The sequence below is a fragment of the Notolabrus celidotus genome, chromosome 10 (genome assembly GCF_009762535.1).
Source record: "Notolabrus celidotus isolate fNotCel1 chromosome 10, fNotCel1.pri, whole genome shotgun sequence".
In the NCBI taxonomy this organism is placed as follows: domain Eukaryota; kingdom Metazoa; phylum Chordata; class Actinopteri; order Labriformes; family Labridae; genus Notolabrus; species Notolabrus celidotus.
Window position 1 is genome coordinate 2,865,235 of NC_048281.1, and position 15,767 is coordinate 2,881,001.

Sequence of the window (15,767 nt, forward strand, 5' to 3'; positions counted from 1 at the left end):
GATGTGTGTCTGTTTTTTTTCTACATGTGTGGGTCTGAATAATTGCATATTTTCTTTATGCGTGTTTGTGTTTGAGCAGCTTGTGTATATCAGGGTGCAAATTTGCCACTATAACTCTGTGTATACAATTATATACAGTATGTAAATGTTTGTTCTCTTTGCACCAAAACATCGCTGCAACCACTGGACACAAAAACAACCATAGATGCTGCAGTCTGGTTGTTTCACACCATTAAATTAAGTATTTACAAACGCTAACCTTTCCCGAAGGTCAGTTTTAGTTTTCGAAGCATCGTAACTGAAGACACAGGGATGGTCTTAAAATTAAAAAGGGCTCCTGTTCACTGGGCAGCTCTGCAACCTGTGAGGTGAGCCAACAATGAGGCTTACAAGTACAGTGTGTAGAAATGAGAATATTCAGTGATATCTAGCGGTCAGAACCTAAAGTGAAACGCTTCCTTGCTTATCCCTCCCGCCAGTGAAGCGACAATGGCCTTCGAGGACAAGAAGCTGCTGCGCTGCATGATAAGTATGATCCTCCATTTGTCAAGTTTTTACCAACAAACTTCCACTTTCTTCTTCAACTTTCAAACGGTGCATTTCCCAATCATTAAATACAAAATGCATTGCCCTTACTAGTGTCTGTTCTGTGCTACTAGAAAAATGAAGATGCCAGCCTCTGTGGAAAGGGACACGCCTCTATTAAAGGCTCATTGTGAGTAAATAAAAACTAATATACACTACCGTTCAAAAGTTTGGGGTCACTTAGAAATGTCCTTATTTTTGAAAGAAAAGCACTGTTTTTTTCAATAAAGATAAATGAATCAGAAATACACTCTATACATTGTTAATGTGGTAAATGACTATTCTAGCTGCAAACGTCTGGTTTTTAATGGAATATCTACATAGGTGTATAGAGGCTCATTTCCAGCAACCATCGCTCCAGAGTTCTAATGGTACATTGTGTTTGCTAATCGTGTTAGAAAGCTAATGGATGATTAGAAACATCTTGAAAACCCTTGTGCAGTTATGTTAGCACAGCTGAAAACGGTTTTGCTGGTTAAAGAAGCTGTAAAACTGGCCTTTCTTTGAGCTAGTTGAGTATCTGGAGCATCACATTTGTGGGTTTGATTATACTCTCAGAATGGCCAGAAAAAGAGAACTTTCATATGAAACTCCACAGTCTATTCTTGTTCTTAGAAATGAAGGATATTCCATGCAAGAAATTTCCAAGAAACTGAACATTTCCTACAACGATGTGTACTACTCCCTTCAGAGAACAGCACAAACAGGCTCTAACCAGAGTAGAAAGAGAAGTGGGAGGCCCCGGTGCACAACTGAACAAGAAGACAAGTACAGTAGAGTCTCTAGTTTGAGAAATAGATGCCTCACAGGTCCTGAACTGGCAGCTTCATTAAATGGTACCTGCAAAACGGCAGTGTGAACGTCTACAGTGAAGAGGCGACTCCGGGATGCTGGCCTTCTAGGCAGAGTGGCAAAGAAAAGGCCATATCTGAGACTGGCCAATAAAAGGAAAAGATTAATATGGGTAAAAGAACACAGACATTGGACAGAGGAAGATTGGGAAAAAGTACGGACGGACGAATCAAAGTTTGAGGTGTTTGGATCACACAGAAGAAGATTAGTGAGATACAGAACAAGTGAAAAGATGCTGGAAGAGTGCCTGACGCCATCTGTCAAGCATGGTGGAGGTCATGTGATGGTCTGGGGCTGCTTTGGTGCAGGTAAAGTGGAAGATTTGTACAAGATATAAGGGATTTTGAATAATGAAGGCTATCACTCAATTTTGAAACGCCATGCCATACCCTGTGGACAGCGCTTGATTGGAGCCAATTTCCTCCTACAACAGGACAATGACCCAAAGCACACTTCCAGATTATGCAAGAACTATTTAGGGAAGAAGCAGGCAGCTGGTATTCTGTCTGTAATGGAGTGGACAGCACAGTCACCAGATCTCAACCCCATTGAGCTGTTGTGGGAGCAGCTTGACCGTATGGTACACAAGAAGTGTCCATCAAGCCAATCCAACTTGTGGGAGGTGCTTCAGGAAGCGTGGGGTGAAATTTCTTCAGATTCCCTCAACAACTTAACAGCTAGAATGCCAAAGGTCTGCAATGCTGTAATTGCTGCAAAGGGAGCATTCTTTGATGAAAGCAAAGTTTGAAGGACAAAATTATTATTTCAACTAAAAATCATTATTTCTAACATTCTCAGTGTCTTGACTATATTTTCTATTCATTTTGTAACTCATTTGATAAATAAAAGTGTGAGTTTTCATGGAAAACACAAAATTTTCTGGGTGACCCCAAACTATTGAACGGTAGTGTACATATATACAGTCAGGTGAATATACACTAATTTAAACATACCTAAAAAATATTTTCAGAACATCTGCAGGCTTTAGATCCTTATTTGCAATGCATGCTGGTTAGGGATGTTAACAATTAATCGACTATCGATTCATTGATTGTTAAGAACTTACTCCAAACAATTTTTGTTTTGATTTTCTATCACGTTGAACAAACATCATGTGGTCTCATATTTAGTTCAGCTATCAGGGAGGTGTTTTAAGTTTAAAGCATGTTTCAGAATCAGCTGACTGAAGGTGTTGCTCACAGCGGAGACGCTCAGCTGGAGGCTGCGGCTGAGTGACAGGTCTCCACGAGCGCTTTTTTTCTCCGCAGCCGGACTGATTATGACCCGGTTGCGCTCTGGCTGACATTCTTGTGACATTGTTCACATGCTTATTTTTCTCAATAAGAACGAGTAGACAGAAAACTGGACACTGTGAGTCTGAAATATGTTTCTGTTCTGTTCTCTTGTTGAAGTCTGAGCCTTCACTTTTATGACTGTATGTCTGTGGAGATTATGAGCCTGCTCCACACGTTGATATTCAGCGTGTTAATGATTTGAACACCTCAATACGATCCGTATTAAACACTGTCAGTTATATACATTGTGTTGTGAAGGAAAATTTGATTCAGGCGAAAAAATGCATTTGACATTTTTTTTTACATGGAAATGATTAATCAAAAAATTGAACGTTAACAATTCTAAAGATCGATCAGGGAAAATACTTGATATGTACATCCCTAATGCTGGTACATATAGGCATTGCAAGTGACAAGTGAAGTGAAATGCTAATGAAGTAGAAACTTCTTATTCATTGTGCATCTGTGTGTTGAGAAAGGGTGGATATCAACACAACAGTCAAGGGGGTAAGGTGGAAAAAAATCAAGATAATGGTGCACTTTGAGAGAATAAACTCAATCCCATGGGAAAACTCAAAACTAATCTCCGTCCTGTGCTGAAATCCAGCAGGACCAGGGAGTCGTCAAACATAATATTTGCAGTATTGATGCAAAGGCTTTGAACAAGGGGATGGCTCAATTAGATCAGGGAAACACCTCTTATGTTGCATTCCTCTAAGGGCTGCAGAGTATTTACTCTGCTTAAATCAAACTGCAGTGTTCCACTTCAGTACAAGCCAATACTAGTCTACAAGTGGGGGAAGATTATAGAGCAATGAGGAAGCTGTCTCTACAGGAATATGAAAAAAGGAGGAAAAAGACGATATGTTTGTTGAACAAGATCAGTGCAGCTTTATCTCTGTTCTAGCAGTCGTCTTCTTCTTTGTTTGACAGGCAGTGTGATATCTAAAAAAACACAGAGGCTATTAAAAATCTTCTCCCTTCCGCCCATCAGTCTTTATAAAACATTTAATCACACTGAATAGGGAAAATAAATCTATTTTTTAAATCTCATTTCATATTCCTAGTCTGAGACATTTTAATTGCAGGTTTCTGTTAAGACTTCACGGGAGTAACAAATGGTTCTGATTAAATAAACACCATTCAGGGGGATATTGATGTTTGAAATGCATGCCCTGCAGGTGGAAAACTCTGCCGCTTATCAAATCAAGCACTAACATCCGCTCCCGCAGAGAGTGATCAAAAAATTTTGGCTACACTTTCAGGGAGCTAGTATGTCATGTCATAAACTCCCTCCACGCAGCAGCAGCAGTTTAGAGTGCAAGAGTAAACAACAGAGTCTAGTCGGAGGAAACAAATGTCAAACACCTGGAACTGGAGATGATGAGCTGGTTCCTCAGAGCAGCTCCTCATTAGTTATTTGGAGGTATATCAGATTTATGGGACGTGATGTTAAGCAGGAAGAAGTAGTATGCAATGAGTATATGTAACCTGTATCTGTGCTGCATAGCAACACAACTAACGTGTCAACCACCTGAAAAAATGTCACAATGTGCAGTATGATGAGCGTATGAAGGCCAAGAGGATTAAGTCAGACATCTATAGCACACACTGTCTATTCAGCCATAGATGTGTCCCATAACAACTTTGAGTCAAGTCATTGAACAAAATATATTCCATCAAGCACTTATCTCCCAAAAGTGTCATTACATGTGCGGCATGCCAAATGTCAAGTATAGAACTAGAAGGATGTCCCAGCCTGGGAGTACTTCACCTCTAGGACATGTGCTGAAGAACCTTGTTTCAAGTCTTAGGACATAATTCATTCATGGTTTTAACAGTTTTTGCGCTTGCCAGTGTTGTAGAACTCGAGTCCGACTCGAGTCACGTTTTGCAGGACTTGTGACTCGACTTGGACTCGAGTACTGATGACTCGGACTCGGACTCGGACTCGAGCATTGACTGCATAGGGATACAGATGATAGAGAGGAGGACTCAGGCTTATATTTTGATATATTCTGTTTTAATGTTCATGTTAGATTTTGTATGTTTCATAAAATGTATTCCGTTCAGAGCGAGCACTGGTACAAGCGTTCACCTGCATGTGTGTTCACCTGACGTCTGCCAGGATTAAAAGACGCTTCTAGCTGAGCATTGTTCTTTCAAAGATTTCACAGTAAATGCAGCGAGAGCAGAGCGACATGTTGGAGATTTAAGAGACCCATCAAGGAAAGAGACCAGCTCAAACTTTAACAGACATCTGTCCAGGATGAACCCAAAAGTGAGAGAGATGCTAAAGTTACTGAGCCCGTTCATCACTTCACTGTGTTAGTGTAACAGTGATATTAGTGACTAAAATAACTAAACCGTTGGGTCTGAATTGTTTGGTAAGTTAAATTCTGATCAATAGTGTTAGGGCTGAGTTTATTGGACACCAGCAGTGATCCCAGTGCAGCAGAATCTCTGAGCGTGTTCCCTCATCAACAGAAGTACGGTGTGCATTTATACACGTCACACAGCGCTGTGACTTCATTCATGAATTAATCTCCAGACACACTGGAGGGATTTCGTTAGAATCTCATTGCAGTGGGAGTTAGACCTCGTCAATTTACTAAAATCAAAACTGAAAATCAGACCGGCCATGGTGCAGGGGGAGTAATTTCTTTGTATTTATGTAATTGTTGTATGTATTCTGTATTGTTTACATATTATTCTTTGAAGTACAAGTGGGATGGGTTTGTGGGAGGGAAAAAAGAGGGAAAAATGGGAAGAATGGAAGTTCTCTGTTCTGCATTGTACTTATCCTTTGTTACCACTGAAACTGCTTCCAATAAAAAAAGTTATTAAAAAAAATATATAAACAACAATACAAATAAATGACTTAGAGTAAAATGATTATGTACATAAAATGTTGGAGATATCTCCAACACTAATGAAAGAAATGTGTTTCCTACACATCCAAAAGGTCCCACACAGTCAGTCCAGGTCCACACAGTCAGTCCAGGTCCACACAGTCAGTGCAGGTTCACAAAGTCAGTCCAGGTTCAGACAGTCAGTCCAGGTTCATACAGTCAGTCCAGGTTCACAAAGTCAGTCCAGGTTCACACAGTCAGTCCAGGTTCACAGAGTCAGTCCAGGTTCACAGAGTCAGTCCAGGTTCACACAGTCAGTCCAGGTTCACACAGTCAGTCCAGGTCCACACAGTCAGTCCAGGTTCACACAGTCAGTCCAGGTTTACACAGTCAGTCCAGGTTCATACAGTCAGTCCAGGTTCATACAGTCAGTCCAGGTCCACACAGTCAGTCCAGGTTCACACAGTCAGTCCAGGTCCACACAGTCAGTCCAGGTTCACACAGTCAGTCCAGGTTCACACAGTCAGTCCAGGTTCACACAGTCAGTCCAGGCTCATACAGTCAGTCCAGGTTCATACAGTCAGTCCAAGTTCACACAGTCAGTCCAGGTCCACAGAGTCAGTCCAGGTTCACACAGTCAGTCCAGGTTCATACAGTCAGTCAAGGTTCATACAGTCAGTCCAAGTTCACACAGTCAGTCCAGGTCCACAGAGTCAGTCCAGGTTCATACAATCAGTCAAGGTTCATACAGTCAGTCCAAGTTCACACAGTCAGTCCAGGTCCACAGAGTCAGTGTAAGTTCATACAATCAATAGTTTGGATTAAAGCAGCCGCCCTCCTTGTAATAAATAATATGTACAATGAAGTCTCGACTTGGACTCGGTCTCAAATAATGAGGACTCGACTCAAACTCAGACTCACATAATGAGGACTCAACTCGACTTGGATTCAAATAATGAGGACTCAACTCGGACTTGGACTCACATAATGAGGTCTCAACTCGGACTCGGACTCACATAATGAGGTCTCAACTCGGACTCGGACTCACATAATGAGGACTCAACTCGGACTCGACTCAGATTTTTCTCTGGTGACTCAGATTCGACTCAGACTCGAACACTGAGGACTCGACTCTGACTCAAGGTTTGGTGACTCGACTACAACACTGGCACTTGCTAAGTTTGTGGAAATGAGACAAAAAAGACACCTTCTAATTCAACAAGATCACATGAAGGTTACTGCAATCTAAACTGTATTTTTAAGGATGATGCGTAAATAAATAATACATGTTGTACCAGAACTGTTAAGACTTAGTGACACAATAAGATGAGTCACCACTCCTGCTAGCTCATCATCTATGTGTGGTCAGATTTAAGCACCATCAGGATGAGAGTCCTCAGTGAAGCTACCTTTAGTTGATAGTGGAGATGCTGACAGCTCATCTCCACTATCAGACACAAAACAGGACCAAACTGCACAGAGCTGCAGAACTTTATGGATGTATTTGAGCTTGAATGTCATTAAGGCAATATTCTTTGTGAATCACATCGAGATAGAGCAGATTGTGGACGCACATAATGCAGAATTTTTGGAGGAAAAGGAACCCCAATCCATTCTTAATGAATTTCCCTTAGTTTGATTCACAGTTTGTACATACACTACCAGTCAAAAGTTTGGACACACCTTCTCATTCAAGGGATTTAATTAATTTTAATTTAAAACTGTAGATTAATACCAAAGACATCAAAACTATGAAAGAACATATATGGAATTATTGAATGAACCAAAAAGTGTTAAACAAAGCAGAATCTGTTTTATATTTTAGATTCATGACAGCTTTGCACACTCTTGGTATTCTCTCAGTCTGCTTCATGAAGTGGTCTCCTGGAATGGTTTCTAATGAACATGAGCCTTGTCAAGAGTTCATTTGTAGAATGACTTGCCTTCTTAATATGTTTGAGACCATCAGTTGTGTTGTTCAGAGGTAGGGTTAGTACACAATGGATAGCCCTATTTGACTACTGTTGTAATCCAGATTATGGCAAAACCAGATTATTTCATAGTTTTGATGTCTTCAGTATTAATCAACAATGTTGAAAATAGTTGAAATAAAAAAAAACCATTGAATGAGAAGGTGTGTCCAAACTTTTGACTGGTAGTGTAAGTCAGAATGTAGCACAGAATGGAACTTAAAGTGATGCTCCATTTCTTTAAATGTTAAAGTACACTGCACAGAAGCTGCTTCCAGTTCTTTGCTACGACATATCAAGTTTTTTTTTGTGATCAATTGTTTATTGTTTATTTTGTGTAACAGTGGCTTTGACATTGCAAAAAAAAAAAAAAAAAAAAATAGTAATATAATAATAATAAATTTAAAAATAAATAAATAAAAAATGTATTAGTAAAAGTATAATTATAATAGTAACAACAATAATCAATTATTAATCATGACGACATTGATAGTAAACTAAGAAAAGTAAATATATAAATAAAATTCCAATCCCTCCCCCATCTTGGTATCCCATTAGCAGTCTGTACATAGACTTAAACAATCACACATATGTGTGCATACCCACACACACATATATACGCATATATACACACACCCATATGCACATATACAGACATACACATATACTTACATACATAGTACATATACATTCATGAAGAAGAAAACATGCATGCATGCATATGTACATACACCAAGATAAACATATGATATAGCGGCACCTAATCACTAGTAGCTATAGTAAGCCAGAGATATTTTGTATTTTGTACGACATATCAAGTTAATTCAAATATAATATTATCTTTAACAAGGTAAGTATTGAAATAAAATTCCTCTTGCTAGATGTGCGTTGCATAACAGCTGCAGCCGCTCGCATATCCAGGCAATGCTGGACGTTACCCAGTCATTAGCTCTGTGAAAACAAACAGCAATCTATTTTAAAATCGCCAGCTAATCAACCATTTAATCACCAAGGGCCACGGAAAGTGAACTTCAATTAGCTTTCCACACTGCTGAGCTGGATTATTCTGGCCTGGGTTTGCACGTAACCCGATGTGAGGTCACTAACAAAAGGGTTTTTAAATGATCACAGACGACTTACAGGCACGCATGAGTGACCGACCAAAATAGCCTCCAACAATCACATTGGGGATAAAACCTCTTATAAAACCAAGAACCGGAGCTATTTTTAAACTTTGAGCCTGAGAAACAGAGACAAGGGCAAAGGGAAAAGAATTAGACCTTCATTAAGATTCATTAGAAATACAATATGGCTCTTGAATTGATTGGGCAAATCCTTCTACTGTGTTGTGATGTCAGCCTAGCGAGTTGCTGGATGAGCTCACAGCCTGCAGGGTGGTGTGTTGTTGACATTGGCAGACAGATTGACTCGAGCAAACCCATGGTAAATATGTCCATAAATATTCATTTGCTGAGGATTATCCCAAGTTGTTGGTTTTAAACTTTTAAGAGATGGATTGAGGGCAGCTAAATCTTGTTACAAAGCATAAAAGGATGTCAGTAGAGCTCCAGTTTTCCATATTTATTTCTGTCAGATGCATTAAATAAAACCCACAATTTATAAAAGGAGTATGCAGCCCCATGATCATTAATATGATGATTCTGGTTTCACAGAAAACGATGTTTTACCGTAGTGGAGCTGTTTTTAAACTTAATTATGATGTAATACTTAAACAAAGCTCAGGTAGATGTAAGCAAACAATGATTTTTGATCAAAGCACACATGTTTGGGTACAAGCAACATGAGGTGGCAGGCTCATTACATTCACTCCACCATGGGAGAAAAATCTCTCTGAAGCTTGGTGGCATTGTTTTTTCACCCTGATGTTGTTAAATTGCTGGTTTTTGCAACAGTGAATGAAAATAAACAACACTCTGATAAAATGCTTTTGGAGGCTTTAAAACCCTGTCCTAATCATTGTCAAGTGTTATTTTGGATGGCACTTCCAAAAGAGTTGGAGTGGGTGCAGACAGGATATTTTGAGTGTCCAGGTTTAGAGCTTGATGCCTTAAGTGCCAACGAATGTCTAATTCAATATATTAAGATGCCTCCCTTTTCAATATCTGCAATCAAACTGTCTTGGTTTCCAACAAGACTGAAGTAGTAATTATGACATTATGGTTGTTTGTTGCACATGGCCCATCCATGAATACGCTGTTCCTATTTTGTAAAATTGTAAATTATAGTCTCATCAAGAAAAACTTTGGATTGCTGTGAGATGAGCAAGGGTAGTTTTTTTGTTTTTTTTAATAAATTAAATTTCTTGGAATTGTAGAACTGACTTAATCTTTTAGAAATTATAATGCTGTATTTTTAATCCTAGCCTATTATAAGTTTAAGGCTTGCAGCTCCAATGCAACAAGTTTTCATTAAAGTAGTAGACACTAAGCTCTAAAGTGTATCTTTGTACCTGACACAGGTCTGGTGGAATACGGCCGTAAGACCAAATGCTATCCCTAATGTGCATTAGCTGCCAGACCTGGGGCCAAATGCCCCACCTTAGGGTACACCAGGGTGTAACATTACGCCTCTGATGGAGCAAGTCAAGTGTAGAGAGTAAGAATACTATTCAAGGTAATACACGCAGATAAAGAGAACAGTCATGCAACTCAAAAGAAAAACACAATGTTGGCACGTCTTTTTGCACGATGACGGGACCATGATGGATCATTCGTGATGGGATAAATCCAAGGGTAGTTTACTCTGACAGCTGATCAAAAGATTTCATTTTGACAGACAGGCCCTGTTCCCATTAATGAAGGAGCTCTTCCCTCTCCTACAGCATGTGTTGGACAGAAACAGTGCACTCCTCCCTGCAGGTGCTGATTGCTCCCTCAGAGTGTGTGCTGGTTTACCAACGGTTTTTCTTTCACCATGTGTTAATCATCAGTTTAAAGAAAACTGTGATATAGACGATAACACAGTAAATACACCTTGATAAAAAGTTCCTTACATTCAAGACAGAAAGTAAGTGCTGGAATCAAGGTAGCATCATAGTGTCAGTTGCATTGAATAGACTTGTGTTGGCGTTGTTCACTTTTTTAATAAAACTGTTTATTTTTGCTTTTTATAGATCTCTGATTTTCCTCATTTCACTGTCAGTGGAAGTAATTTTACTTGTGGTTTGTGCCATCCATATTTCCATTCTGTCTGATAAGATTTTATCAATGTCAATACCATTTTGCACCAAAGGAAACCATTTTATTTTTTCCAAAATGATGTGTGCACAAGACTGAACATGAACATATTCAACTTGAACATACTAAACGATAGGTTGACCTCATTTTCGTCCGCATGAGTCCAGACATGGCCCCTCGAGCCTGGATGAAAAGACTTTGAATTTGGAGAGGAAAAACGCTTTTCCTCCGGGAGTCATCGCGGAGGTATTTTACCCGCTCTCGGTGCCTCATTTTCGTCCGTGTGAGTCTGGACGTGGCCCCTGGAGCCTGGAGGAAAAACGCTTTTCCTCTCCATGTTTCCTTGTGGTTGAAGGAGTTCTGCGTCACAGAGTGTGTGATGTAATACAACATACCGCGACATGACGTTGTTCTGGGAAATGAATCGTCTCTGTACACTAAGTGTGAACTTGAGTAAAAAGTTTGATCATAGCTAAGTCTGGTGCAAGAGAAGAGTTGATGCACTTCAGATTCAGAGCTCTCAGAGCTGCAGACAAACTTACACAGCCGGGGTTGGTTTTGAGTGAAAGTCAAGGATCAACAGTGTACTTTCCTATGCTAACATCATCAGAAACAACATCTGTCATAACAGAAGAAATTGAATGTATAATTTTTCACATTCTTTTATAACAGCTTCACAAATAACATGATCTGTGTTCTAACGCAACAATAATAGCTGAAGTAATTAACCTCCTCCTGCATGTCCACATCAGAACAAAGCTGTTTTTCTGTCTTTGCATGGAGAAATTCCCCACAACACCAACAAAGGCAAAGACCTTGAACCGCAACCCACTTTAGCATCAATGTCCTATCCTCTTCTCATAGGACACTTTTCTTGTGGTACTCCTCCACTGATTGCTGAGCAAACTGGTTAACAAGTAAAAAGGCTCAGTCCTCAGACATTGGCAAAGTTTAATTTCATCACGTCTTCACGCCTCTTCTTGTGCAGCTGTCCATCAAGCTCGTATGCTTGTCCACCCACTGAGAGGCATCAAAGATAGGAAAGACATTCACTAATTCATCTTCAAAGGCCATTCTAGATATGAAATCAAATACACTTTGGCATGATTTAAAGTGCTAATGCTGCTTTCAAGTTTTATGTTCACATTACTCTGATTTCTGCATCACAGGGTAAAAACCTAGAAGTTGTATTTCATGAACACTTTACTCTGTGGATTGAAACACGAGTTCTTGCCCAGGCTGTTTGATCTGAAGACCTCTTCTGTTCTGATGGTTGCAGCAAAGACTTTGAGGCTCAATAGTTGAGGACGTACCCACCATCTCATACGTCTATTTCACTTTGCTTTTCAGAGATGCTTGCACTGTGTCAATGGACATGAGAGCCAAAAACCAAAGCATTTTTTTTTCTTGCCCTCCATCTGAAGACTTGTCATATTTTCCATCTGCGTCTTGTACATACCTTACCCCTTTTCGACCGAGGCAGTTTCAGGGATGTTTTTTTTCCTGTGAGTGAACCTGCTCCCGAACAGGAAAACCAGTTCCAGAGCGGCTACAACTCTTTGCTGGTCTAGAACCGCGAACCACTTACGTCAGGGGCGAGGGGCAAGGTTGCTGTGATCAAAAACCCAAACCAAACATGTTTCCTCCTTTGTCCTGCAGCAAAAAAATAAAAAAAACTAATGGATTCCAAGGCAAAGCAGTGGTCAGCCGAGGAGACGAGCTGCTGTTGTCCACCATCGTTGTTGTTATGAGGGAAAGTTTGCTCTAGCGCTGCTGGGAGAAGCGGTCACATAAATCTGACGTCATGACATGCCCCTTCCAACGGCTCAAGCGGGCGGAAAAACAAACAGGTACCGTGTTGGTTCACGAGTTCAACCAGCCCGGTTGAAAAGAGGTAACTGAGTACAAGTTGATCAAAATGATCATTGTGACGACTCATTATTGAGACTAAAGTCACCACCAAATCCACAAAGCCGTTATCTGGGCCTCAACCACTGTCTGTGTTCAAAAGAAGCTGAAATGTATTTCTGTTTGTCATGGTGCTTTCTTTTTTCTAATTCTGCACGTACAGATAAATGTTAGTCTGCAAGTAAGTTGTTTATTTTACCTTATCACAATGATTGCTGATAATGATTTTCTTCCTCAGGTAAATTAACAACAGAGGTTTCTCAAAGCGTCTCAGCAGCAGTCAGATGATTGTTATTCACCTCCAGGGTGGAGTAGCTGGAAGTAATTTGACGAACAGTTTATGTTCTATGCACATCAAACTGTGACTATTTTGAGTTTGAAATAGTTTTCATTTGTTGTTTGGTGATAATAGAGCTTGTGAATTCCAGTCATGCATATTACATGTAAACCTCAGCTGTAATGAGAGAACAAGGTGAGTCTGTTGTTGTGTTGCAGTAAGATACAGTTTCATTGCGCCTTTCTGTCATATTTAATTGAATCTATTTGACATTATTAATGAGTTTTCTACAATAAGAGGACTCAGTGTTTTTTATTGTAATAAATAAACTGTGAGAGCAGACAAACAACTTCCCTCATGTTTTAATTCTTTAAAGGATCATTGCACCTTTAAATCTAATGACTTATAATTGTTTAATATCCCAAAACTGTGATTTTTTTTCCTTCTTGATTGTGACATTACAAACTAATGCTGTTGTTGTCTTGTTTTGTTCTTTTTAATCCATTTTAATCTCTTTTCTGTTTGAAGGTTTGAGACTAAACTTGTAAGATATGCTGTTTACTGATAAAGCTGTAGTCTACAAACAACAGGTCAAACTCTGTGCTATGGGGAAAGTAGAGAAACAACTCTACTTTCTGCTTATGGCTTAAACAGCAAGATCTTTATAACTGACTGTGTGAGGAACGCTGTAGAAATACTCTTTAATCTCAAACAATGAGAGGAAATGATTTGATCTAGACAGAAATACATTTTCAGTGTTCCGGCTCTACTGTAAGTAATGACAGTTCATACTTCTAGCCAGACACTGAGAGAGCAGTCTGCCAGGTGCGATTTTATCCACTTAACAACAGACACGGTACATCAATGCTTTTTGGTGCAAGTTCTGACTGACTGACCATGAAAGGCTTTAAGTAGTCCAGGAAACTTGGCACCAATACCCAAATTAACCTTGCACCTTGTTTTGTCCAAGACTGTGACATAGTTGGCTCATACCCCAAATTCTCTGATAGGGTTTCCAAAGCGTCAGCTGGTTACTCTCATTAGAGCAGCGCTGCTCATGAGACTAGAACATCCCGTTCAAAAAATCAAAAGCTTAATTGGGTTTCCCCTCTGAGGCATCATTAAATTAAACCCAGATATTTCATAATTGGGATTTTATTGCTTTAAATACATCGTTTGATGGATAATTGTAGATTAACTGTTAAACAGAGGCCATGCAGTATTTATGTAATTAGTTAATTATACTTAATGACACCAATAACCAGCACTCAGACAGTAAGAGGAATTGTAGTAAACTGTGGCGTCAGACATCTTTTACGGTTAATGCAAGGATAACATTTGGACATGCACAAAAGATATGTGTTGATGCCAGGAACGTTCAGCTTTTGTTCTCTGTCTCTGCGTATCCCTCTCCTCCCTCTCTGTTCTTCCTACTCACTCTCTTTCTTCGTTGTCTCTCACCCAGTATCTAATCAGCTGTTGGAGGTTGACCAAAACGTTGCGAGGGTTGTATCTCCAGCCAGAAATCCACACATGTGCTTTGCTTTCACAACAAAAACATCTTCTGTTTCAGTCTTAACTTGTAGATGGTTTATTTACAGTGACCAGCCTTGCTTAAAATATACAATATTTTTGCAGTGAAAAGTTGTACCCAAAGTTTTAAGTGAACACATTGCAAACATATCTTGTGCTGTTATCGCTCTGATGAACTGGAACTGACCTAGAGTGAAAAAGGTTTAAGCCTTGCCTTGTGTGTGTGTGTGTGTGTGTGTGTGTGTGTTAGTTTTACTCACTCGACCGTGTCCTCCCAGCTGCACCAGTGTATCTGGTCCAGCTTCTGCATGTCCAGTTTGAATTTTGCCAGGCAGAACTCCTCAATAGCGTATTCATAGTGGGGTCCACAGCTCAGTATTGACACACACTGAGACACTGCTGAAAGAAGGGAGAGGACAGCAAAATGTAGGTTAGTGACACTTTTATGTTTCTGTTTTAAATTGCGCAAGCATGTGTGTTTATGTGTTACAGAGTCAAAGCATGCCGCCCTGCACTGTCTGGTCAAAGACTGTGAAAGCACAGGAAAGCACTTAAGTTTGAGAGCAGCAATGACCTCAGATGCTGCATCCTCTTTTTTAGCTCGCTGCAGACGAAGATGTTTGCCCATCTGTGAGACATAAACTGAAACTCCATCTGTTACCACAGTGTCAGGGATATCATTGCCTAACATGATCCCCTAAAAAAAAATGTGCTCAGCAAAACAACTGGCTGATAGATGAAATGCTCCTCCTCTGAACAAAACATAACAGTAGGGGTGTAATGATTCATCTACTGCATTGATTTATATTCCTATGATCCGACTACATCGATCTGTGCTCGGCAAGTTGGCCTTCCAGACGACATATATGGATCTAACATCGTTTTAAAAGGTAATACATCAATTGTATCCATTCTAGGAAATAACACATTGGATTTAAGCACGGCAGACTTTATATGGATGTGTTTTTTTTTTAACTTTTAATGATAAAGATGTTAAACGTTACTCAATTCAGGCTGCCTGTCTGTGACATCATCACCACGTGCCAGCAGACAACAAAACATAGCATGGCGGATGACAGAGGAGAAGACGGCAAGCCAGAAATGATCAAGACACCATTGCAGTCCAAAGGTTAACCTCCTGTTAATTCAACCTGAAGTGTTGGTTGAAGTTTATTCAAGTAAAATGTGAATGCATTTGTCATTAATTGTTGTTTACTTCTTTGTTTATATCCATAATTAAAGGGGACATATCACACTTTTTTCATCAATATATATTGGTCTAAGAGGTCCCCAAAACA

At 39.7% G+C, this 15,767-nt stretch overlaps 1 protein-coding gene across 2 annotated transcripts in view; it reads right to left on the reverse strand.

Moving 5' to 3' along the window:
* The window catches only part of ramp1 (receptor activity modifying protein 1), a 119,929-nt gene that overhangs the window by 20,535 nt on the left and 83,627 nt on the right, over positions 1-15,767 (reverse strand). The window contains exon 2 of one of the 2 annotated variants that reach the window (XM_034693288.1): positions 14,730-14,865. In XM_034693288.1, coding sequence (XP_034549179.1) covers positions 14,730-14,865 — 136 coding nt within the window. Of the gene's footprint in view, positions 1-14,729; positions 14,869-15,767 lie in introns of both variants that reach the window. The other variant, XM_034693287.1, reaches the window with a different exon arrangement.